At 42.8% G+C, this 26,789-nt stretch overlaps 1 protein-coding gene across 1 annotated transcript in view; it reads right to left on the bottom strand.

The window, feature by feature from the left end:
• Nucleotides 1-26,789, bottom strand: part of EIF2AK4 (eukaryotic translation initiation factor 2 alpha kinase 4) — a 106,173-nt gene that overhangs the window by 67,702 nt on the left and 11,682 nt on the right. Inside the window, exons 2-7 of the mRNA XM_021695776.2 lie at nt 22,381-22,493; nt 18,851-18,953; nt 15,350-15,502; nt 12,678-12,758; nt 11,154-11,302; nt 1,621-1,736 (exon numbers count right to left, since the gene is read on the bottom strand). Of these exons, the coding sequence (XP_021551451.1) occupies nt 1,621-1,736; nt 11,154-11,302; nt 12,678-12,758; nt 15,350-15,502; nt 18,851-18,953; nt 22,381-22,493 (715 nt within the window). The remainder of the gene's footprint in view (nt 1-1,620; nt 1,737-11,153; nt 11,303-12,677; nt 12,759-15,349; nt 15,503-18,850; nt 18,954-22,380; nt 22,494-26,789) is intronic.

Below are 26,789 nucleotides of genomic sequence, written 5' to 3'. Positions count from 1 at the left end.
ACCTGTGGAATATGGGGTCTAAGTACTACACAAGGGGAGACACTTGATTTTAATGTTTATGGGATGGAATGTGATGTTATTTACAGAAAGCCTAATCAAATGTGTGCATTACATAGTACAATGTCTTGCAATATGTGTCTCCTTAATTGGAACCGGGTGGGTATCTCCTAATTGCTGACTGGAGGGTTGTTTTTGTATTGTAGCTTTGTTATCATCACCCTCCTCTTGTCACTTTTTTGTGATGGGGGTAATAAAAGGGACAAAAGAACACACTGCAATGAGGTTAAAGGAAGTATGTTACCAGAAGATTTCTGACTGAGACTCTATTATATGCTAATGATCATTTGTACAGACAGTCTCTGTAAGTGCTTTATCCATCAGCTTTCTCTCTTTCTGTAACAGCTTTAAGTTGGAAAACAAATGTTAATTAGTTCATCTTTTATAAAAACATTTTGTAGAAAATCAGGACATATTTTAAAAATCAGACCTGTTGTGAGAAAGCAAAGTAAGTCATTTACTTGATGGTTTTGCATACCAGTGGGGATAAGAGACCGAGGGAAGGTACAAAGCAGCTGGATTAATTTGCCTTCCTGGTTTCCCCATGTTATTGAACGTAGTGAGTTTTATGTTGCCAATTCAGGAGTCTGAAATGCCTGAGTCAAGGACAGTCTCAGGTCCGGGGTTGTGAGCCTGTTTAAATGGCTGCTTTGTCTCAGTACGGCACACCGTGTGTCCACATGGTCCTGTACCATTCAGGTTGCTTTCCGTCAGCCAAGGTTAAGTGTCCAGTTCATAGACTATTCAGATACTCAGTTTCTTCTCCCTCTTATCTGCTGCCTGCTCCCTGGCAACTCCCCTGCTAATCTGGATCTCCTTAAAGGGGATGGGAAAAGACACCAAAAGAAAGTAGATTCAATTTAGATCATCTCGTTGTTAGTTTTGGTAAGAATATTCATGGGACTGAAAATTAAATTTTGGAATTCACTACATACAAGTGATCCCTACACCAACTAGTGGCTGTATCTGTATGGCTGATAAAAGACATACATTTAGGGCAAAAGAAGTAGATATTGAAAACTTGATTTTAACGTAAACAATTCAAATCACCATTGCTAAACCAGCTTTACTCCAAACAGCCATTAGTAGACAAAACTGCTAAATAAGACATAGAGAAAATAAAGTGGTTTTCCTGGTCAGGAATGCCAAGCAGGAAAATGCTATTCAGATGGATATCAACGTAAGAAAATTAGACTTGGTCATTAAAGATTACAGGCATTAGAACTCATTTTATTACACATATTTCATCAGCAATAGATGTGCATGCTGCAAAATTCTACTGATTGCTATTTCGACCACTTTGGTTTCAAAAAGCTTGACTAATTATAATAATGACAAATTTTAAATTATCTTTCAGCTAACAGTATTTCCAAAGGTTAAGTTTTTACTTCCATCTTACTGAAGGGGAAACCTGAGCAGTTTCTCATTCTGGCCATTAGGTAACGGGAACCAGAATGACTTACCGACTTAATAGTCCTCCCTGCATCAGACAATCTACCCCATTCCTTCATGATTAACTTTTCTTGTTTGAGTAATTTAAATCAATTTAACTAGTTTACTCACCAATGCACTTCCCTTTGTAAACCATGAGCTGATCAGGACTCCCCATAGAGAAATACAGGACTTCACAAGAGCCAGGAGAATCTTCGCTACTACATATAGAATACTGACGTTCTCGCCTTAAAAACAAATTTGGACAATGATACTTTTTTTTTTAACCTAAGATTAACACAGGAAATTCTTGCCCCTCCATTTTCTCCTGTTTACTAGCCCATTCACCATCTCTACTAGGAACTGAGTTGAAGTGTTAATGGGATCGTTAGCACCTCACTTCACTGAGGTCTTCTCCATATGAACTCTACAAACCCCTAACTCTGTATCTGTGCTGTCCAACAGGGGAGCTACTAGCCACATGTGGCTATTTAGATTTAACTAAAATGCATTGAAAAGTTCAGGGGCACCTGGGTGGCTCAGCTGGTTAAGCGTCTCATCTGCTTTTGGCTCAGGTCATGGTCCCAGGGTCCTGGGATCGAGCCCCACATTGGGCTCCTTGCTCAGCAGGGAGAAGCAGGCTCTTCTCCTTCTCCCACTCCCCCTGCTTGTGTTCCCTCTCTTGCTGTGTCTCTCTCTGTCAAGTAAATGAATAAAATCTTTAAAAAAAATAGAAGAAATTAAAAGTTTAGTTCTTCGACAGCAGTCAGTAGCCAAATTTTAGTACTCAATAGCCACAAGTGACTAGAGGCTACTCTATTGGACAGCACCAATAGGGGACACTTCCATCATCACAAAAGTTCTATAGCAGTGATTTAGCTCAGTCCCACCGTGATCCCACATCTCTGCATTCCCATACACTTGCACACCTGGAGAAAGCTGCAAATGGGGGTTCTGGAGCACTACAAATTCCTAGTCTCCAGTTGGGCCCCCAACCATTGCATGCTCTCATTCACTGTCCTACTTGTTTTTGGTAGATATGCTCTGCTATTCCCCTCTATGACTTCCCCACAACACTCAAAGCCCACCTTGTCCTTCCCTCTTCCCCATTTTCTGCTTTTTTTCTGAATGAGAAGCAATAGCTGGGAAGCTAGATGATAATGCAAAAATAATCAGGGAATTATGAATATAAATACAATATAAATGAATAAATTGGCAAAAGTTGTAGGGAAAGAGGCAAAGGAGAGAGTTCCTGATGGTCAGGATTGGACACCTGTACAAAATGTTTTGATGAGGCACAGGGACAGATCTCTAGAAAGCAGCCCCTTCACTCTAAGCATGATCCTGCCTTCTACTTTCCCTCTTAACATGAAGCAATGGGCAGTGAAGCCCACACTTTCTATTGAACCTATAACATTTCTTGGCATCTGCACCATTCTTTCTTTTTCCCAGACTCTGAAGGACAGTGATCCTATCCTCAGTTCCACTGCCTACAGTCTCCTCTGTAATCTTGGTCCATCAGCTAGACCCTGTCTCCTGAACGTTCAGTATGACCCTCCATCTAGGCTCCAGCCCCTCAGACTATAGCTCTCTCCCAGGTCCACATTCCCCTTCCTCAATCCTGTGCTCCCACCCACTTTTTCATTTTCAAACTTCTTTACTTGCTGTCTCTACTTCTGTGCCTTCTCTTGAATCCTCATGCTACTGCAATGTCAAAAAACCACCACCACCGCCCTACCCTTTCTCAATCTGATTTTTCCCCTTGGTTCTTTTATTTTGGTTGGTGGCACAGTCATCCATTCTGTCTCCAGTCAGAAACATGTGCGCCTCCCGGAGCAACTAGATCTCCGTGTAGTTGATCCCTGAGTACTGCTCTCTCCTCTCCAATTCTCCTGCTCCCTTCGGGTTATCACCACCTTTTCCTGGACACATGCGATACTCCATTATTAACTAGTCTCTCCACCTCCAGCCCTACATGTCTTCCCCCACCCCAAACCCCTCCCACACTGCTGACAAGACCTTTTATGATTTGAATTTCTCATATCACACATGTGTCTACATATCTGAAACACCAGGGAATGACTAATATACTGTAGTTGTTTAAATTTCTACTTCTAAAGTTCTTTGTGGGGGCACCTGGGTGGCTCAGTCATTAAGCATCTGCCTTCGGCTCGGGTCATGATCCCGGGGTCCTGGGATCGAGCCCCGCATCGGGCTCCCTGATCGGCGGGAAGCCTGCTTCTCCCTCTCCCACTCCCTCTGCCTGTGTTCCCTCTCTCACTCTCTCTCTGTCAGATAAATAAATAAAATCTTTTTTTTTTTTTTAAACATTTTATTTATCTGACAGAGAGAGACACAGCAAGAGAGGGAACACAAGCAGGGGGAGTGGGAGAGGGAGAAGCAGGCTTCCCGCCGATCAGGGAGCCCGATGCGGGGCTCGATCCCAGGACCCCGGGATCATGACCCGAGCCGAAGGCAGACGCTTAACGACTGAGCCACCCAGGTGCCCCATAAATAAAATCTTAAAAAAAAAAAAAAAAGAACCTGGAAAATTGGGATTTAAAAAATAAATAAAAATAAAGCTCTTTGTGAAACCAAGGGCACTCTAAAATTTATGGAGAAAAACATAAAGCAAAGGTTTCAAATGATACGGAGGCTTATTAACATAAATTATCCAGAAGCACCTCTATATCCACTCTGTTCCCTCCAAAAGATGGTGCTAATAGACATTTTAGCCTATGTCATCTTTATGCTGTTTATAGTGTGTCAATGCTTGGTTTAACGGTGTTTTAGACTATTAATCACCATATCACGACTGTTAAGTACAAACACAATGAGAATGTTAAGAGTTCTGGTATGAAAAGATGTATCATTAGGACTGAAACAAAAATCAAGAGAATTTTAAAAGTGAAAGTATCAAGAAGACAACCAACGTGGTACAAACAGAATAGAATGTTTCACAGTAGTAATCATTCTGAAGGATAAAAAGTAAATCTCGCAAACTTTGAGGAGAAGGAATCAAGAAACAAAATCCAATGTCATCGATGTTTCCTGTTTTCACCCAAGAAATGTATATATACTGGGTGCTCATATGGTCTGTTCTGGACTCATCCAGAATTGAATGGATTAGAACAAGCTTAAGGAACCTAACTCACTCATGAGTAAAACAGCTTCTGAACTCCATCAGAAATAGCCATCCCAGGGGGCGCCAGGGTGGCTCAGTCAGTTAAGCATCGGACTTCTGATTTTGGCTCAGATCATGATCTCTGGGTTGTGAGGTTAAGCCTCAGGCTGGGCTCCGCACTGGGAGTGGAGCCTGCTTAAGATTCTCTCGCTCTCCTCCTCCCTCTGTTCCTCCCCCACTCCCTCTCTTAAAGAAAAAAAAAAAAGGAAAGAAAGAAAGAAAAAAAAGAAATAGCCATCCTAATGTAAACAAATGGAATTTAGCAACAACACGGGTCTCATTGTCAAGGGTCTATTCTAGATTATGGAATGTTCACAAGGGGTTGTGGTTATCATTAGGAACATCACCCATGCAATCAGTTTTTCCAAATAGCTGTATAAAGGGTGTTTTAAAGAAGATTGCCAAATATTATTATTTTTAAAATTTTATCTATTTTAGAGAGAGAGAATGCAAGCAGGGGAGGAGCAGAGGGAGAGGGAGATAGTCTCCAGCAGACTCCTTGGTGAGCACAGAGCCCGATGCAGGGCTTGATTCCAGAAGCCTGAGATCATGACCTGAGCCGAAACCAAGAGTCGGACAGTTAACCAACTGCACCACCCAGGTGCCCTGAAAAGGTAACGGTTTTTAAAAGCCAAGTAGCAAAAAGAGAGGTGGCAATCTGTCAAAGGGGGACTTGAGAATTGGGCTCCCATCCAAAAGACTGCTCTGCCAACATAACCAAGGGTATAGATGACTGGAATGGGATAGAAAAGGGAGAATCTCACCTGAGACATATGGGGGGGATAGGACGGTCTCACCTTCCTGCCTAATTCACCCAGATGCCACAGAAAACTCTAGCTATTCATCCCTTGGTTTGAAACTCAGGGCAGCTTTGCGGACAGAAAGTTAGTAAGAATTCCCGATATTGTTTAAGTTGAGGTGAACTAGTCTATGCCCTCATGGAGCCAAGTAGAGGAACAGTGATCAATGGAGGATCACAGAGGAGGTTTGGAAAGATGTAGCAAGGATCCCCTCCTCTCCTACCCACATCTTTTATATACTTCAGTGGTTCCCTAGCTTTTTGGGGAAAATGGAGGGAATCCCACGTCTTATACACTTCATAATCTGTTCTCTGTAAGGATGAACAGCCAGCAGTTACCATACCTGGTTTTAGGATCAGGAAAACAAGCTAGGAGATGAGCCAATGTTGTTTGATGGTGGAGACAGGTGATGTCTCCTAGACTCTGGGCTACAATACACCTTAGTAACCTGCAAAGAAGGCGGCTGTGAATCTGTGGGAAATAATTCTCTTCTATGAACTACTTATAGAGACTTTTTCGTTTTCCTTGGCTTCTTCTAAAAAATCTGAAGTACCTGTTTATGAGGCAGACTATCCCTGGGAAGAAGGCAGGGACTGGGGAGGACTGTGTCTGTACTTCACAAAAGGCAATCTGACACTGAATTGTATACCTGAACATGTTTAGTTTTATGCTATTTAATTTTTTTTTTTTTAAGTCAATCCTTCAAGGGGGAAAAAAAGACAACTTGAAGGATACAGAAAATGAAGTTCTTCCACAAAAGCAATGACTCATCAGTGAAAAGCTGGGCCAAAGGGCCAGGTCCCTGGGGCACCAGGTTGGCTCAATCAGTGGAGTGTGCGACTCTCTGTCTTGGGGTTGTGAGCTTGAGCCCCATGTTGGGTGGAGAGACTGCTTAAAAATAAAATCTTCAAAAAAAAAAAAAAAAAAAAAAAAAAGACCAGGCCCTTGAGTATCAAGCCTTTCTTTCTACTAGAAGAGTGAATGGTTTTCTGTTCTCTCATTTTTTTTTTAAACAACAGAAACCTTTTGTTACTGGTTTTTTATATAACCCACAGAAAAAGAAAAGCAGAGTTGCCCTGGTTAAAGAGGCTGCAGACTCTAAAAGTGCCAAAAAGACAGTATCTGCCCTCCTTCCAATGGGCTCTCCTTCTTCCCTCCCTTCATCAGATGTTTAGTGAGCACCAACTATGTGCCTGCCAGGCCCTGTTCCAGGTCCTGACGAAAACACAGATGAGGTCCTTGCTCTTGTGAACTTAGGCTCTCATGAAAGGAGAAAGACACTAAAAAAAGCTAACAAATGAAGATGTTCAGCTACTGGTTAAGTGCTATGCAGAAAAACAAAACAGGATTGGAGAACAGGTGCCTAAGCAGGGAAATGGGGTCTCTGAGGTCACATATGAGGGGAGAACTGAAGGATAAAAGGGAGCCAGCCATGCCAAGTGCCAGTGGGACAGCATCCCAGGCAGGGATGAGCAGGGGCCCTGAGATGGGAAGGAGCCTGGTGTGCTCTAAGGATGAGAGATGAATGTGACTGCAACACACTGAGGGTGAGGACGAGGACAGAGCGGGATGGAGTGAGAGGCGAAAACCACTCCTCTACTATTGGTCCCGGGCTAGCCACTCTCTACTTGTACCCAAGAAGAACTTCCTGCACTGTGAATCCGATGAGATCTTATTCCTATGTAAAACCCCCCAAAGCTTCTCATTACACCTGAACTCCTGACCTGGCCAACAAAGCCCTCTGGGACCTACCCGTGCTTGCCCCATGCCCGCTACTTCTAGCCACACTGTTCTATTGTTTGATGAGCTTTGTGCATGACAAGCCAATGCCAGCCTCCGGTCTTCTGCACCAGCCGCCCTCCAGCTCTGGCTGGCTCCTTCTCATCATCCAGCTCTGGTACCCCCCCTCCCAACCTAAAACCACTCTCCTCTAGCCACTCAAGATCCAATTGTGTACTCTTTCCTCCAAACTCCCAATCTAAAGTAGCCATCCAGCCTTTCCTCACCATAGCCTCTTCTTATTCTCTGTAGAGCACTAATCACTAGATGACATTTTCTTCTTTGCTTGTGGACAGTCTCCTCCAACCAGAATATAAGCTCCATGAAGCCTGACTCCTTCTTGATCTTGTTTACTGAATGCCCAGGATTCAGAACAGTGTCTGGCATTTAGTAGGCACTCATTACCTATTGAATGAATGGACGAACATGGTTCTAGATGTTATTGCTTTTAGTCACAGCCAATTCAAATACTGCCCTCTTGACAACATTGATGACAAGGTCATCCCTACCAACTCTACTAAATGTATCCACTAACTGAAAGAACAAAATGGAACACTTTGCTTATTTCCTTTGGCTTTCCAACCACAAGGGACAATGAATAGCAAAGAAGAAGAAGAATCAAAGAGTATATCATGAAGTACCTTGGTTCATCAAGGGCTTTCTGTTTCGTAACCAAAAAAGCAACTAAACTAAACTTTCTTAAAGAAAGATTTCCTTCCCTACTCAGTAGCCAACACAGTGGCAGAGTTCTATGCAGGTATGTGCAACAATTTTGGCAAATAATAGATGAAAACAATCTCTTTTGATATTCCTTCTTGGATGCTCATGGAATACTGTTCTATCTAAGACATACAAATATTATTCCACAAACATTATATAAAAGTTGTTTTACCTATGTCAAGGGGAGAGATTTTCCCATCCTCTCTTGAATAAACTTGCTAATAAGATCTTTGATTTCAAAAGCAAGTCTAATCTCAGACCCAGTAACAGCCACAAAAATGGAAATGTTTAAATCTAAAAAAATTGCTTTTTGTATAGGCAGAAACACTTCTTAGCACTAATTGATTTCTGTTTCTAACACAATAGGAATTTGACAAATACTTCCTAGTGAATTACTCTGACACCTTCCAACTATGTTGCCTACTAGAAGCCCAGTTGCAAAAATACCCTAAACTGGTGTAAGGAGTTATAATCTTAAGATGGAATTGACGCCAGAAACAGTAGTCAAGAAAACATTTAGTCCACCTTGACAGTAGCTGGTTAACAATACCAAAATTACTTCTAAAGTGATTTTTTTTTCAAGTAGATAATTAGGGAACAAAATAACAAACAGGTAATTAGGGAAAGAACTGAAATGGTTCTTTCTTATAAATAATCTATAACCCGAAAATTTATGTAAGTCTTTTGTTGGTACCTAAAATGTTTCTTTTCACTGAAGGAAAGTATTAGTTTTAAGTGCTGCTTAGGTTCTCACAAGAGATAAACACATAAAGAAGCTGATTTATAATAACTACACTACTTAATCACCCATCCACTCATAAATGGATTCTGCACTAAAATTCCTTCGTGCCCACAGGGGGTTACAACAAATAGAGAAGCTTCAGTCTTTAGTAGAAAAGGATGTGGAAGAGGAGGTAGTATCTTTCATGTGGTATCTGATGACAGGGAACAACCCCAGAATACCTCTGAAAATGGGGAAGCCCACTGTCCTCAGCTGTAATGGAGAGGGGCACCCTGGCAGCAAACTGGGGTTCCCATTCTCATGTAAAGAATCTTCTATACCTGTGCCCATTTTGGAATATCTGTGGTGGGACCTATAGAGTTATAGATTGAAAACACATACAGTGTGAAATTTCACTGGATGATGATTCTGATGGAAGAAAATTTTAAAAATCACTTACTCAATAGTTAGATCATTAAAAGTCAGATGGAACGGCATTGGAGGCAAGACTGTGAAGTGTCATAGGCCACTGTAAAGAGGAATGAGCTATAAAACTAGTTTAATTAAAGATAAGTGGAATGAGTTGTTGGCATCACAATTAATATAATCACAAGTTATATTACAAAGCTGTAGTAATCAAAATAATATGGTACTGGTACAAAAACAAACACATAAATCAACAGAACAGAATAGAAAATCCAGAACAAAACCCATAATTATATGGTCAATTAATCTTTGACAAAGCAGGAAAGAATATCTAAAGGGAAGAAGACAGTCTCTTCAAAAAATGGTGTTAGGAAAACTGGACAGCTACACACAAAAGAATGAAATTGGACCACTTTCTTACACCATACACAAAAATAATTTCAAAATGGATTAAAGACCTAAATGTGATTCCTGAAATCATAAAAATCACAGGAGAGCTCATAGGCAGTAAGCTCTCTGACATCATCCGTAGCAACATTTTTCTGGACATGTCTCCCGAGGCAAGGGAAACAAAAGCAAAAATAAACTATTGGGGGACACTTGGGTGGCTCAGTCTGTTAAGCGTCTGCCTTTGGCTCTGGGATCAAGTCCCGCATCAGGCTCCTTGCTCAGCGGGGAGCCTGCTTCTCCCTCTGCCTGCCACTCCCCCTGCTTGTGCTCTCTCTCTCTCTGATAGATAAATAACAAAATTCAAAAAATAAAAAATAAAATAAAATAATTTTTAAAAAGATAAACTATTGGGACTACAACAAAAATAAAAAGCTTCTGCACAGCAAAGGAAACAATCAACAAAACTAAATAAAAGGCAACTTACTAAATGGGAGATTTACAAATGACGTATCCAATAAAGAGTATCCAAAATATATAAAGAACTTCTACAACTCAATACCCCCCAAAAAGAATAATCCAATCAAAAAATGGGCACAAGACATGAACAGACATTTCTCCAAAGACATACAGACAGCCAACAGACACACGAAAAGATGCTCATCATGTACCATCAGGGAAACACAAATCAAAACCACAATGAGGTATCACCTCACATCTGTCAGAATGGCTAAAATCAACAACACGGGAAACAAGTGTTGGCAAGGATGTGGAGAAAAATGAACACTCATGCACTGTTGGTGGGAATGCAAACTGGTGCAGCCACTGTGGAAAATAGTATGGAGGTTCCTTAAAAAGTTAAAAACAGAACAACCTTATGATCCAGCAATCACACTACTGGGTATTTATGCAAAGAATACAAGAACACTAATTCAAAGGGACACATGCACCCCTATGTTTATTGCAGCATTATTTACAACAGCTAAGATATGTAAGCAGCCCAAGTGTCCATCAGTTGATGAATGGATAAAGAAAATGTGGTATACATACACAATGGAAAATTATTCAGCCATAAAAAAGGAATGAAATCTTGCCATTCAACAACATGGATGGAGCTAGAGAATATAATGCTTAGCGAAATAAGTCAGAGAAAGACATAAACCATATGATTTCACTCATATATGGAACTTAGGAAACAAAACAAAGAAGCAAAGGGAAAAAAATAAGAGAACAAATCAAGAAAAGGAATCTTAGCTACAAAGAACAAACTGGTGGTTACCAGAGGGGAGGTGGGTGAGGAGATGGGTGAAACAGGTGATGGGGATTAAGGAGGGCATTTGTCATGATGAGCACTGGGTGATGTATAGAATTGCTGAATCACTGTATTGCACACCTGAAACTAATATAACGCTGTATGCTAACTAACTGGAATTAAAATAAAAACTTAAAGTTAAAAAAAAAAGGATACTTGGAATGAGTTGGAACAAATGAAAACTTTGTTTTATATTGCCAATACATTAAGATTTATAGGCTTTGAAAAAGTTACTAAATCCATTCCCTGAAAATTCCATCACATGTCACTATAAGTTGTTTTCTCTCTTCTACAACCTTCATCCTTCCAAACAAATCAGAAATCTCAGGGACTTACCTCGACCTTCCAGAGGAGTTGGTCCGATGTTTACCATTTCCCACAAAGTCGGGAGCGCCTCCATGTAGAACAGCAGCTGGTCTGTGTCCTCCCGGGTCTTTCCTAGAGTTTTGATCTTGGTTTGACAAACTAGCAATTTCTAAACGCTCCTAGAAGAAAGAAAAGTAAAACCTACTTTAGATACAACTCATAAATCGGAGACAATCACGGTACCTAATCATTAATTCAGTAGAGAGTGCAAATTCTCTTTAAGCTGAATGCTTTCAAGTGTAATACACTTGAACTTTTAAAAATTTAACGTCCAGATAGGTACTGCTTCAAGAACTGAAGACCAGGTTACAGTATGAAGAGAATGTGAATTTTATAAATGAAAATGCTTAGAATCTTACAAGATGGGTAGAAAGTCAGGGAGAAAAGCAAGAGGCGGTGAACAGAGAGAGGAGGCTTTGGAGGAGGGAGCAGATGGCTGGCAAGTGGGTGAAATCAGAGTAAGACAGAGCTGGTGGAAACAGTCACATCACCTTACATTTGTGTACGGCTCTGTACTTTCACAGAGGGCAGGACATTTCTCTGTCAGAATAACTATATGAGAGGGAAGGGAGGCATCACCAGTTCCATTTTAAAACACATTCAGTGTCACTGTCAAGGTCACAGAGCTGGCAGGAAAAACACCAAAGCTTTAAGCCAGGTGCTGCTTACTATTACATCAGTGCCTCCTCCCACCACCCCTCAGAGTTGCCCTTAAGTTTAATGCCATTAATTCTACAAAAGAGAATGAGTAAGATTTTCCCTGGATTTCTCCAAACACAGGTAACTGGTGTTTTGACTGAGCTGGACTCTGGAAAAATACAGGAAAAAGGACTTTATCCTTTCTACCACTGCTTTTTTAATCCTGCCCTGTTGGATCCTTCTTTTCCATCACTGAATGAAATCTCCAGCAGAGGGGCGCCTGGGTGGCTCAGTCGGTTAAGCGTCTGCCTTTGGCTCAGGTCGTGATCCCAGGGTCCTGGGATCGAGCCCCACGTTGGGCTCCCTGCTCAGTGGGGAGTCTGCTTCTCCCTCTCCCTCTGTCTGCCTCTCTGCCTGCTTGTGCTTTCTCTCTATCTCTCTGTCAAATAAATAAATAAAATATTTAAAAAAAAGAAATCTCCAGCAGATCCGTATGATTTCCATTCACTCTTCAGTTGAACAAATAGTTGTATTTTCCAAGTACATACTAAGAATTCCAGTCTGGGTTAATTATCAAAGCTTCCATCTTTGCTCTCCCTCGACTCATCTGATACACTACTGTCATTCCATCAACCTGTGTCATCTACAGATAACATACAACTCTAAATTTTGCGCCCTCTTTGGGGAATCTGAAATACACAATGAACGATATTCGGGGATTTTTTTTTTTTTTTAATGCTTCATTTCCAGCTTTACTACTGATAGTAACACAGGAGAGGAAAGAAAACATGATCAATGGAAAGAAAAACATTTTATGTTTCGCAAAATGTAGACTATTTTAGACGGATAGAGTACCTGCTTAGCCATTTCTTTTCTTTTTCTCTCTTCTTTTATCTCTTCTTTCCTTCTCTTAATCTCATGAAGGATTTCACGTTGCTGAAATAAATCATACTGCATCAAATGCCAATCTCTAAAACCCAGATAACATATAAATTCTATAATCACAAAAAAATCTTTTGCATTTTTTTTTTAAAGATTTTATTTATTTGACAGAGACACAGCGAGAGAGGGAACACAAGCAGGGGGAGTGGGAGAGGGAGAAGCAGGCCTCCCGCGTAGCAGGGAGCCCGATGCGGGGCTCGATCCCAGACCTGAGCCGAAGGCAGACGCTTAATGACTGAGCCACCCAGGCGCCCCTTTTGCATTTTTTTTTTTTAAAGATTTTATGTACTCATTTATTTGAGAGAGAGGAGAGAGCGAGTGAGTAAATGAGCGCGGGGGGAGGAACAGAGAGAGAGAGAGAGAGAGACAAGCAGACTCTGTGGCAAACTCGGAGCCCGACGGAGCCGGACTCAGGGCTCGATCTCATGACCCTGAGCTCATGACCTGAGCCGAAATCAAGAGTTGGACACCCAGGCACTGCCCAAAACACCTTTTGCATTTCTATGATTCAAGCCCTCCCTTCCTAAAAGGCCTGTTTATACAGAACCGTACAACAAACTACTATTTCATCAGTTCGGATGCAATACTTGTTCGTGTTTTAAAAGGTTTCCAGACTGTGGGGGAGGGGCGCTGATCCCCACTCTTCATGTTTCCACGTGGAGAGACTTTCACAACAGCAGCACCCCCACCTTGACTCAGCCCCTCCCCCTTGATATCTCCCTGTCCGTGGAGAACAAGTGCTGGTGTCTGCTCCCCGCCACAGAGGGTGGGGCCCCGTTGGTGGAGGTGGGCTGAGCTGTCCTCAGTGCCGGGACCTGGGGTGGCAGTGGCTCAAGCACTATCCCTATGTGCCAGAGACCTTCAGCTATGTTCTCTAGTTTTCTCAGCATTAAAAGCGGTATTTTGATTTCCATTCATTTGATTCACTATCTATGGCTCAAGTGGGACTGAATTTAGGTTGGGAAAAATAGTGGTTTTTTTTTTTGTTTTTGGTTTTTTTTTTTACGAGTCCCCTAAAATTCCAGGTTGTGGATATCAAAACCATTAAGAGACTCACCAGAATCTGAATCAGCAATAATACAAAATGAAAAAATGCCCCAAATTTATAGGTAAACAGTATACCTAAACAAGACTGCTAGATAAATGTCCACTAATAAAAACGTGCCTTCCTAAAAATGATGAAAATAAGGAACTTTAAACTCTAAATGATAACTAGGCGAAAAAAAGAACCAAGAGCAAGAAGCTAAGAAAAGCAGAGTAACGAAACCCTGGAAGTAACTGTAAGAAACAGTAACATCTACGGGAAGAAAGCTAGAAAGCTAGAAAGCCTCACCAAGAGATAAGAATAAGCAGACAAACATCCCTGGATAGGGAGTATGAATATTGCCAAGGTGTCAATTCTTCCTAAATGAACTTGTAAGTCTAGCGCAGAGAGTTTGGCTTGATTTTGAAAGAGCGATCTTGTATTTCATCTGTAAGAATAAATGGTGAGAATGGCTGAGGGAAAAAGAAAAGCATAACAGAAGGTGAAGGGAAGGGGACTTGACTTTTCAGATATTAAAACAGCATAAAAGATACGGTAGGGACTCAAGAAAAAAGATGAATTGAACAAAATGGGTAATTCACAAATAGAGCTTCATATATATATAGTTAAAATACACCTTAAAGGAAGTTTACAAATCAACTAAGAAAAAATGTGTTAGGAAATGTCTGGGAAGGAAAAAAAAAAAACCTTCAGACGCTCATTTTTACAACCCACCACCCCCCCCAAAATTCTAGGTAAGTTGATTAAAAGACTGAAAGAGGGTCACCTGGATGGCTCAGTCGTTAAGCGTCTGCCGTTGGTTCAGGTCATGATCCCAGGGTCCTGGGATCGAGCCCTGCATCGGGCTCCCTGCTTGGCGGGAAGCCTGCTTCTCCCTCTCCCACTCCCCCTGCTTGTGTTCCCCTCTCTCACCGTCTGTCTCTGTCAAATAAATAAATAAAATCTTTAAAATAAAATAAAATAAAATAAAAGACTGAATAGAGAATAAGTTAAAAATCAAGAAGGAAACTTAGGAAAAAGAAAAAAGAAGTAACCTTGGATATGTACATCATCTTTGATTAAAGGATTTAAAAAATAACACAGCAGTGTACATCCTTGTGCAAACAGATTGAAGAAAAAATACAAATGGTTACAGCACATAAAAAGGTCAATCTCTGGCTTTTGCTACTCATTTGGACAGTAGATACCCGTCCCACAGAGGGAAGAAAATAGCCTATAAAGCTCAGTGAATTCCTGCACAGCTTTACAAGCTCAAAAGACCACAAGAAGTTTGGTTAAACGAACTTTTTTCTCTTCTTTTCTTTGAAGACCCGGACTAGACTGAAGGTTCTAGGAGCAGCATTGCTATTTGTGGGGAGGAAACCACTCGCCATATTTCTCAGTTACTCTTTGGGCCTCCTCTGACTCGGATCTCCAAGTGCTTGAAGCAAAGGCCCAGCAAAATTTAAATAAAGATTAGCATGTAGATAGAGAGAGAGTATAAACCGATAGCAGTTCGCCATCTTCCGGGCCCAGCCTCCGGTAGTGACGAGGGTCTCACCTCCTGCTCCACCTTCTGCTTGGCCTCCAACAGCCTCCGCTGCTCCTCCTGAGCCCGCCTTTCCAGCATTTCTTCATGGAAAGACTTGGGAGGGGGCTTGTTATGCTCGCTGAGAAATGATTGCACATGGTCGGCCAGTTCAAAGATCATCACCTAAACATGTAGAGGAAAGTCAACCACAAATGGTCAAGTAATGGGAAGACAGGGCCCAAAGGAGACGGGAAAGCATGCAGGCAATCAGAGGCCCACTTAAAATGGTGATACGCACTTTGATACGACACGTTCTGAGTTAGGTATCTGAGGCAATCGCAGCAGGGAAAAGCTTTCATAGGTCTCCCCTCCTGTGCTGCTATCAAGAGAAATCACTATCTAGATAAATAAAAAGCTTCCCTTTTCTTTACAGTCTTCCTCAACTTTACTGGCATCTTCTGTAGAGTAAATCTGGTAAAATATTTTTATCTGGACAAATAAATCTGATAAAGTATTTTTATCTGGACAAATAAATCTGGTAAAATATTTAACACTGCATAAAAATAAAGTACTTTCCCAACTAGAAAACCTGTCTACAAAATGACAGCAGAAGAATCACTGCAGCAGTGAGAACTTCCATCTGTCCGTACAGTGTACTGAAAACATTCTTTGGGGTACAGAGGCAACTACTTAAAGGCCTCACTAGCTCCCTGCTAGTAACAGTCCAGTGGAGGCTGATCAATACTAAGAGAGCATTCCATTTCCACTTAGGGAAGCATTCATGGATACTACCAGAAGGAACACCACCCCCCGGCCCCGCCGCCGCAGACATTGCCCTCTCAGAAAGTGAAGCCACTTTCTCATACCTGTAGGAGTCATAAATCTTATCTGTGCTGGTAAACTCATAAAACAAGGGTTTCTGGGACCCTACGCTGAGTGACTGCCCCAACCCCAGAGAGGTCAAGAGTACCAAGCTCCTTCTGCAGATGACGACCACCACTCTGAAATTCCTTTTTCCTCAATTACAATAAAGCAGTTTAAAAATTCTTATTTCTAAAGGGACTTGAGAGGGTGATAATTAGTAATAAAGGTCACTATGCACAAGAATATAAAGTTAGTTCACGTGGTGTTCATGCCACCTTTCTCTCGAGGAGTAAATGCAAAGACACCACAGGGGGAAGTTAATGTATTTTTTGATTGTAGCAGAAGCTGTGGCATTCACTGGATGTACTTCACTTTACAGTTGACAAGCACTCGTCTAGAGTTTAAGAGGCAAGTTCTCCAAAGAAAAGCTCTTTTAAGAAAAGCTGGGGAAGATAGGCAGTTTCTATTATGTCAAAGAGAAACCACTTCTACACCAGAAAGGAGACAGGAGCCAAGCAGTGGAGGGTTTTTCTTTTGCCAATCAATTTGAATGACTAGAATTTTCTGTACAAACACATCAGATACAATATATGTAAGACTAGATGAAAATAAGAACTACTTTCCAAACTGGCTCTTGTCCCCCCCTCCCTGTGGATCTACACGGCTGACTGTCCTGCCCCTCTCAGCACTCTGCTCAAATGTGACCTCATCAGAAGCCTCTCCTAATCTCCTTATTTAGAACAGCCATTCTACCATCCCCTCACAATACGTATCTGTATTAGCCAGGGTTCTCCAGAGAAACAGAACCAACAGGATGGGGGGGGGTGTACACGTGTGTGGGTGTACACGTGTGTGTGGGTGGGTGTACACATGGCGGGGTGTACACGTGCACACGTGTACAGCGAAAGACTGATTTTAAGGAATTGACCCAACGAATTATCGAGAGTCTAGAATATGTGGGGTAGACCAGCAGGCTGGAGACCTGGCAGGTCTGGTCTAACAGCCATCCTCTGATAATTTCCCGGGCTTCCAGACAAGCCAGTCGTTTTCAGTTAAAACACTCAAGCAATTGGGGCGCCTGGGTGGCTCGATCGGTTAAGCATCTGCCTTCAGCTCAGACCCTGGGGTCCTGAGATCTAGCCCTGCATCGGGCTCCCTGCTCAGTGGAGAGTCTGGTTCTTCCTCTCCCATTGCCCCTCTCCCCCTCTCTTGCTCGTGCTCTCTCTCAAATAAATAAATAAATTCTTTAAAAAAAAATTTTTTTTTAAACCCTCAAGTGATTGGATGAGGCCTACACACATTATGGAGGATAATCTGCTTAACCCAAAGTCTACTGATTTAAATATTAACCTCATCTAAAAAAAAATACTTCAGAGAAACATCAAGAGGGGCTCCTGGGTTGCTCAGATGGTTGGGCGTCTGCCTTCGGCTTGGATCATGATCACAGAGTTTTGGGATCAAGTCCCACATCAGTCTCCTTGCTCAGCAGGGAGTCTGCTTCTCCCTCTCCCTCTGCACCTCCCCGCCCCGCTTGCACTCTCTGGCTCTCTCTCTCTTGTCAAATAAATAAATAAAATCTTAAAACAAAAAAGAAAAAACAAAACCAGAGCACATCTAGAACGATGTTTGTCCAAATAGCTGGGTACCATGGTCTAGCAAGTTTGACACATAAAATTAACCATCACATCTATTAGAATATAGCTGAAATTTAAAAAGGGACAACATCAAACACTGGCAAGGATGTGGAGAAACTGGATCACTCAGACACTGCTGGTGGGGATGTAAGGTGGTACAGCCAATCTGGAAAAGTCTGACAGCTGCTTAAAAAATTGAACATGCAGCTTCCATATACCAACAACTGCACTCCTGGGCAGTAATCCAGAGAAACAGAAACTTACCTTCACATAAAAACCTACGATGATGTTTACAACAGCTTTTTTTCCCGTTTTTTTAAGAGAGAGAATGTGAGGGAGGGGGCACAGGGAGAGAATCTTAAGCAAGCTCCATGCTCAGAGCGGGGCTCAACCTCACAACCCTGAGATCATAACCGAGCCAAAATCAGGAGTTAGAGGCTTAACCAACTGATCCACCCAGGTGCCCCCACAGCTTTATTTTTAATAGCAAAAACTAGAAACAACTCAGATGTCTTTCACCTGGTGGATGGCTAAATCAACAGTGGTGTATCTATACCATGGAATACTACCTAATAATAAGAAGTAACAACTACTGATACGTCCAACAATCTGGATGAGTCTCTAAGAGAATTATGTTGGGTGAAAAGCAAGCCAATCCCAAAAGTTACATATTGTATGATTCCACTTATGTAACATCCTTGAAGCTGAGTAAAAGGGTATATAGGATCTTAGTATTAGATCTTAAAACTGCATGTGAATCTGTAATTATCTCAAAATAAAAAGTGTAATTTAAAATAAAGCCCAAGGGGCGCCTGGGTGGCTCAGTACGTTAAGCATCTGCCTTCGGCTCAGATCATGATCCCGGGGTCGTGGGATCGAGCCCCGCATCGGGCTCCCTGCTCAGCGGGGAGCCTGCTTCTCCCTCTCTGCTGCTCCCCCTGCTTGTGCTCTATCCCTCTCTCTCTCAGATAAATAATAAAATCTTAAAAAAAATTAAAACAAACAAACAAACAAACAAAAAAACGTATCTTACCTCTCCACAGTGTTTTTTGGCCACTTTCTCTAGGTGGGATTTTAACAAATTAACACTTTCATTTGACAGACCTTTGGCATTCTTTAACTCTATTTCAGGGACTCTGGAAAAGAAAGAGACAAAAAGGAGTTACTCCAAAAAGTATGGCCTCTTTGCATAATATTTGCTAGGTCCAAGCACTGAGCACAGAGATTTCACACAGGCCTCTCTATACCCCTAGCAGCCTCTTCCTCCATTTCCAAGGATTACAACTGTATCCTAGCAACTCTGTCAACATAGTGTTTGACGTGGGGTCACCTGCGGTCCCTGGGGGAGAAGCTGGTCCCCCAGATGACTAGACTTAGTGGGCTTGATCCTGGCTTGCCCCCCAACATCAATTAACCAGCTCTCACAGTTCACCCACAAGACTCCAAGCACTCTGGGCTCATTCGTGTGCTTCAGCATAAAGCAAGACAAGCACAACGAGGCAAGAGGAAGCCTCAGACGGGGCGCCTGGCTGACTCAGTCGGTAGAGCATGTGACTCTTGATCTCGGGGTTGTGGGTTCGAGCCCCACGTTGGGTGTAGAGATTACTGAAAATCTTAAAGAAAAAAATGAAGCCTAGGTGATCCATCCAGCATTCCCACCATGTGCCCTGTCACATCACTCCTGATTGTCAACGAGGTGGAAATGCTCGCTCACCCACTCCCACAGCTGAATCCACCTGGGGGTGTTGTGCACACTCTGCTATTACAAGGAGGCCGAACACGCCCCTCTTCTCTCCGCCCAGCACAACCGACACTCAACGCTCTCTATTCAAAGTTTACAGAGCCGCTCCTCGGGTTCCCCTTGGTTCCCAATCAAGAGATATCCAGGAACAATTCACGGAGATCAAACAGGCTTTACTTAATTTTACCGAAGAGAAGATGACTACTTCCTACCAAGCATTTCTGAGTAACTGATGGTATTTTTATCTTAGCAAAGCCTTTATGATTCACTGTCTCTGCATTCTCTCAATGCTTCAGTGTCACAGATGGCTACAATCATGATCTACTCGGATAGATGGAAATCTCAGAGAAGGGAGTTGATATATATGAGAAAAAGGACAGAAATGCCATAGAGTCCTGAGTCTACATATGATCTAACCTAGGACTCTGTCACAGTGGCATGAAAGACTACTTTGCAGAAAAAGTTTTCCTGTACCATGTCATCTCAAAGGATAAGAATGTTCCCCCCCCCAAGTCAAGCCTTACATAATTTCTTTTTAATTCAGCCATCATTATGTAGCAATATTAACAGAATGATGAAAAATCCATCTACAATACTAATTAAACTTAAAAAATTTTTTTTCCAGGTTTCTCTTTATGCCCTTGACACAAAATTTATAATTTTATGTAGCTGATATTATAATGTCTACTCTGTGGCTTTTTATAATCATTTTCATGTTTTTTTTTTTTTTTTAAATCATCCCATATTATTTTTACCAATTGGACACATCAAGATTTACCAGAATGGCCCTCCAGCACAGTGGTTCCCAACCAGGGGTGACTGTGCCCCCAGGGGATGCCTGTCAAAGGCAAGAGGGAAGAGAAACTCCACGCCTCTTACCACATTCCTTCCCTATGCACCTCTTTCACTGGGCTGGTCCTGCGTTGTATCCTTCATAGTAAGCCGGTAATTGTAAGTCAGGTGCCTTCCTGAGTTCTACATGCTGTTCTAACACAGCATCAAACCTGATGAAGGGGTTGAATGAGCTCACAAATTCTTGGCCAGCTGATCAGAAATACTGGTACATGCAAACTGGCGTTTGAAATTTTGTGGAACTGAGCCCCTAACCCAGGTCTGCAGTAAACTATGCTAATTTGTGTCAAAACTGAACTGAATTGCTAGACACCCAGCTGTCAGAAAACGCACCACCTATTTGGTGTCGGGAAAAATAAAACCCAGAGAGGCGCGGCCTTATTTTTCTTTCATAAATTTTAATTACCCTTTAACCAATTCATGAATTAAATACTAAACACCTACTCTATCTACTCTAGGCACGATGTTAGAGACAAAAGAGGGTTACTAAATTCAAGAAACTCATCTTGACCTATCTGTACTTTCATCTTCTCCATCAGCTGTTAGGGTAACAAATTCCACAGATTTCCCACCCACTCTGTAAGGCACGGCTTCCTTTTATTTGTCACCTGATTCCCTGCACAGTAAGCGCAAACCACAAAATGTCATCTAAGCCCATCTGCCTTTCCAGGTGGAATGTCTGAGGAAAGATTACACGGAATACACACATACTTCGAAAAGACGATACTTGGCTACTGACTGCCAGTGCTTTTGCTCTCTCAGTGGTTCTCATCCAGAGGCAGTCCACGTGCAGGGGGCGCCTGGGTGGCTCAGTCGATTAAGCGTCTCCCTTCGGCTCAGGTCATGATTCCGGGGTCCTGGGATCGAGTCCCGCGTCAGCGGGGAGCCTGCTTCTCCCTCTCCCTCTGCCCCGCCCCCTGCTCATGCTCCCTCACGCTCTCTCTCTTAAATAAATAAATCTCTTTAAAAAAGAAAGTATGTGGGGGTTTTACGGTTGTCTCATAGACCGCAGAGCACTCGTAGCATCACTGGCTAGAGCCAGGGTGTTAGACACCGTGCATCACAGACCAGCCCTGCACAGTGGAGACCCATCAGCAGTGCCCCAAATTTCAACAGTGTGACTCAAATCTCCTTTTTCCTCTACAAAGTAAAACTCCCATTAGGGCCAAAAGGCTATTCTAAGTCCTAATGCCAACTATACTTTAAAACTAAGTATACAAGGGCGCCTGGGTGGCTCAGTCGGTTAAGTGTCCAACTCTTGACCTCAGCTCAGATCTTGATCTCAGGGTTGTGAGATCGAGGCCCGCGTCCGGCTCTGCACTGGGCGGGGAGTCTGCTTGAGGATTCTCTTTCACTCTCCCTCTGCCCCTCCCCACCCCCTGAAACAAAACAAAACTAAGTATACAAGGGCTCTACTAGTCCTCATGACTTTGTCCTTTTCTCCTAAGACTGTTCCTCTTCCCAATTTATGAAGAATTAAACAAAAATCAACACATGAGAGGGGCGTCTGGGTGGCTCAGTCGTTAAGCGTCTGCCTATGGCTCAGGTCATGATCCCGGGGTCCTGGAATCCAGCCCCGCTTCGGGCTCCCTGCTCAGCGGGGAGTCTGCTTCTCCCTCTGCTCCTTCCCCTGCTTGTGCTTCCTTCTCTCTCTCTCTCTCAAATAAATAAAATCTTAAAAGAAAAAAAATTTTTTTTTAAATGAACACATTAGAGAAAGCAAACAATTAGTCATGGAGTAAACATTAGTACCTGGAGTGACTATTCTACAACTATAAGCAGACTTAACATGAGACAGGTTTCACGAAAATGTTTACTGCGGATGTAGTTTCGGTGAGATATACACAATAGGAAATGAAATTATAAGGGGAACAGAGGCAGAAAGGAGAAAATACCATTAATGTGTCTGTTTCTAGGTTGTCAAAACAGAGAAGTGGTATCACATGGAAGGTATTTATAAATGTACTCACATGTCTGGGTAGGTTGGTGGGCATCTAACCCTCAAATCCACTTGAACGTATACTTCTTCACCAGTCAGACCCTGAGGGTACAGAACTAAATTGATTTCAGGGGGCTCACTGACCTAAAAGAGAAAAAGAAAATCTTTTTTTTTTTTTCCCTCCTGGAGAGCCAATTATTATCAATTAAGATAATGAGCATCTTAGCTCGAACGTTCTACTTTCTAAATATTACGTGCAATTGTACTTTTATACAAGTATTCGGTTATCTTTTCCCAAAGCGTGGTTTAAAAACAAAACCTGGGGCGCCTGGGTGGCTCAGTTGGTGAGCGACTGCCTTCAGCTCAGGTCATGATCCCAGGGTCCTGGGATCGAGTCCCGCATCAGGCTCCCTGCTCTGCGGGGAGCCTGCTTCTCCCTCTCCCACTCCCCCTGCTTGTGTTCCCTCTCTCGCTGTGTGTCTCTCTGTCAAATAAATAAATAAAATCTTTAAAAAAAAATAAAAACAAAACCTGTGCCAGAGAGACTGCATCTTCCTTTTCAAAGTTATCTAAGAGGTGAAGCAAAACGTTCCATGGAGCATCTATTCATTCACATGTTATGGAGTACCCATCACGTGGTTATGCAGGAGTACCATTCTAGGAGTAGGCTAGGAGTACAGGGGTCAATTTGGACAGATGTGGGCCCAACTAGCCAACACACATGAGAAGACAAGGACGTATTCTCCATAGTGATGAGTGCTATAAAGAAAGTCAGGCAGAGTAATGGAATACAGCAGTAAGGGAGATTTTCAGACAAGTGGGTCAGGGGCCTCTTGAGCAGAGGAAACTTCAGTTGAAACATGAATACTGAGATAATGACAAGTGAAAGCCTTAACATGGAAATCTGACGGCTCTTCTAAATGTGGATATGCTCTCACCCAACTGCTTTTCGCCAAAGAAACCAAATACTCCATTTATTGTTCTTTATTAAATATGCTTTTTCCAAAAAAGGTTTGAGGCAGTTTATATTATCTGTACATCATAAGAGAAGGGAGGGGCGCCTGGGTGGCGCAGTCAGTTAAGCGTCTGCCTTCGGCTCAGGTCGTGATCCCAGGGTCCTGGGATCGAGCCCCGCATCGGGCTCCCTGCTCGGTGGGAAGCCTGCTTCTTCCTCTCCCACTCCCCCTGCTTGTGTTCCCTCTCTCGCTGTGTCTCTCTCTGTCAAATAAATAAATAAAATCTTTAAAAAAAACAAAAAAAATAAGAGAAGGGAGGCTGAGGGAAGAAATATTTAGTCTCATGGTCCAGGCACTTAACTAACTCTGTAGGTGGGCACTGCCACCGTTTTACAGATAAAGCAGCTCAGGCTCAGAAATTTCAGATTTTTGCCCACAGATACACGATGACAAGGTTGGATTTCAGATCCAACTTTGGCTCCCAAACCTGTGTTTTTTATCAGCCACTCCCTCATTAGTGCCAATTCTGAGCTGCTGTGACTGAGCCTTGACTTTGTCTTGGAACATCCAGGTGGCCAGGGCAAAAAGGGAAATGTGACATCATTTCACATTTCACAAAAAAGGAAAAGCACAAAAAATTGGGGAGGGGGGCAACAAAGTACATAGCAACACTAAATTCTAACAGGTATTTACAACCTATAGTACCCTGAATTATACAATAAACAAAATTCTCATCAAGATGTGTATAACATTTGGAAGCTTGGTTTTCATATGGCTTTATCCTAATGCTTGCTCAAAGCTGCAGGGTCAGTTTCCAGGAAAGCACTGATCTGTGAACATGGTGAAACGTCCCGTGACCCATGAGGTTTTCCAGGTACTCAGTCAGCCATCTCGCCTCATCACCCACAGTGACGGGCGTGGACTCTGTCAGGTACTGGGAGCACAAAGTGAGAAAACAGACGTGGTTCCAGCTGACGTGGAACTTCCAGTCTGGCGGGGGAAAACAAATAATTAACACGTAAGTTCAAGTTCAGAAAGTCCTACTGAAGAGAAGACGTCAGTGACGGAATCACCCGCTCCATAATTTGCCACTTTGGTTTAAGGATTATTTTTTTTTTAAATTTTTTTATTCTTATGTTAATCCCCATACATTACATCATTAGTTTTAGATGTAGTGTTCCATGATTCATTTTTTGTGCATAACACCCAGTGCTCCATGCAGAATGTGCCCTCCTCAATACCCATCACCAGGCTAACCCATCCTCCCACCCCCCTCCCCTCTAGAACCCTCAGTTTGTTTTTCAGAGTTCATCGTCTCTCATGGTTCATCTACCCCTCTGATTTCCCCCCCTTCATTCTTCCCCTCCTGCTACCTTCTTCTTCTTCTTTTTTTTTTTTAACATATATTGCATTATTTGTTTCAGAGGTACAGATCTGAGATTCAACAGTCTTGCACAATTCACAGTGCTTACCAGAGCACATGGTTTAAGGATTATTTTGAGCTAAGGGTACTTGAAAACAGAAGGTGCAAGAAGGGCCTGCTGACCTCCTCTTTCCTTCCTGAAAACAGGAGTTAAGACGCCCATGTGAAAGATGCCCTCCTACATAAGAGACGATGGACTCTGAAAAACAAACTGAGGGTTCTAGAGGGAAGAGGGGTGAGGGGAAGGGTTAGCCTGGTGCTGGGTATTAAAGAGGGCGCGTTCTGCATGGAGCACTGGGTGTTATGCACAAACAATGAATCATGGAACACTACATCTAAAACTAATGATGTAATGCATGGTGATTAACATAACAATAAAAAATTTTTAAAAAGAAAGAAAGATGCCCTCCTACACTGGAAAGAAAGAAATATTCTAGGAAGCCTGGGTGGCTCAGTTGGTTAAGCATCTGCCTTCAGCTCAGGTCATGATCCAGGGGTCCTGGGATCGAGTCCTGAGTCAGGCTCCCTGCTGAGTGGGGAGCCTGCTTCTCTCTCTCCCCTTGCTCCTTCCCCCTGCTCATGCTCTCTTTCTCTGTCAAATAAATAAAATCTTTAAAAATAAAATAAAATACAGATTTTATTTATTTATTTGACAGAGAGAGAATGAGAGGGGGGGAGGGCCAGAGGGAGAAGCAGACCCCCTGCTGATCAGGGAGCCCAATGCGGGACTGGATCCCGGGACTCATTATCAGAGAACATTAAGGCCGAGAGAATTCTGTACAAACAGAACTTGGCAAAATAACTCTTACCTTTCTTCAGTCTCCCCATATGTTCGCTACTTTCCACAACTGCCTCTCTTTGTTCAGCCTACCCTGTAGATACTTAGGCCTGGCCGCTTCTTCGGGTCTTCATGTCCCTATGGAGTTTCCAATGTGCATGTAAATATCTGTATGTTATTCTCCTGTCAGTCTGTCTCATGTCAATTTATTCTCAGACTTAGCCAGAGACCCTACGGGGATAAAAGTACTGTCTAGTCTCCCTACACTCTACTTCGAGAATGACCCGCAGTGGGTGTGAGGGAACATACTTGGACATGGTCATCAGGAACACCTGAGTACACTGCACAGAAGTTGAGACAAGCCAGAGACCGAGCATTCCAGAGGTGGGAAGAGCACATAAAGAGGTTCAAAGTGAACAAGAGGTTGATGTATTCCAAAAAGCCCAAGAGAGGCCAGTGTGTCTGGAACACAGGAGGGAGGGGGGACACCAAGTGAAGCAGGAGAAACGTGTACTTGAGATAAAGCGGACAAAGAGACTGGGCCTCAAGGGAGGGAAGGAAAGTGTCTTCTCACAGATGCTCCTGAGGCTGAGTAGGATGAGGACAGAGAGCATCCACTGCTGGGTAACACGGGACTATAGGTGACCTTGCCAAGAGCGGGCTCCGTGGGCACTGAACGCAGACCCCGGTGTGATGAGAAGTGAATGCTGGGCGAGGAGGAAGACTACGCACACCTGGACGAGTCCTTCAAGGAGGTGTGGGCATTAAGGGCACAGAGGATGGGGCCACAGATGGAGGAGGATGTGCAATCAAGGGAAAAATCTCTTGTTCTGTCTTAAAGATGAGAGATACTAAAGCATGTGAGGATGTTGATGGGAATTTTATGGAAGAGTAGGAATGAGATAAAATTAGGATCTGTCGGAGGGCAGATAGTGATGAGCACAAGAGAGACAGGAGGAGGGGCCCTTCTTTAGAAGGATAGAGGACATGAGAAGAAAAAGCAGGCAGACTGGTGGGTTTCCTCAGAGGAACCTCAAAGGTTTGAGCGTGAGAATGAACTAACAGGGCTCCAGGCCTCCTGTCCCCCTCCAAGCAGGGCAGGCCAGCTGCGCTCTGCTCTGAGTTGTATCTGAGACAGAATTTTGCATAGGAAGCATTTAGATAAGAGCAGTTGAAACAGGTAGTTGCTAGCAAGAAAAGCAAAGACTATTGTCTTGACCAGTCTCCTTAAACAGCCTCTCTCTCTCTCTCTCTCTCTCTCTCTCTCTCTCTCTCTCTCTCTC

This window comes from Neomonachus schauinslandi, chromosome 9, assembly GCF_002201575.2.
Source record: "Neomonachus schauinslandi chromosome 9, ASM220157v2, whole genome shotgun sequence".
Taxonomy (NCBI): domain Eukaryota; kingdom Metazoa; phylum Chordata; class Mammalia; order Carnivora; family Phocidae; genus Neomonachus; species Neomonachus schauinslandi.
Note: the sequence above shows the minus strand (reverse complement) of the source record. Positions and strands in the feature narration are given on the sequence as shown.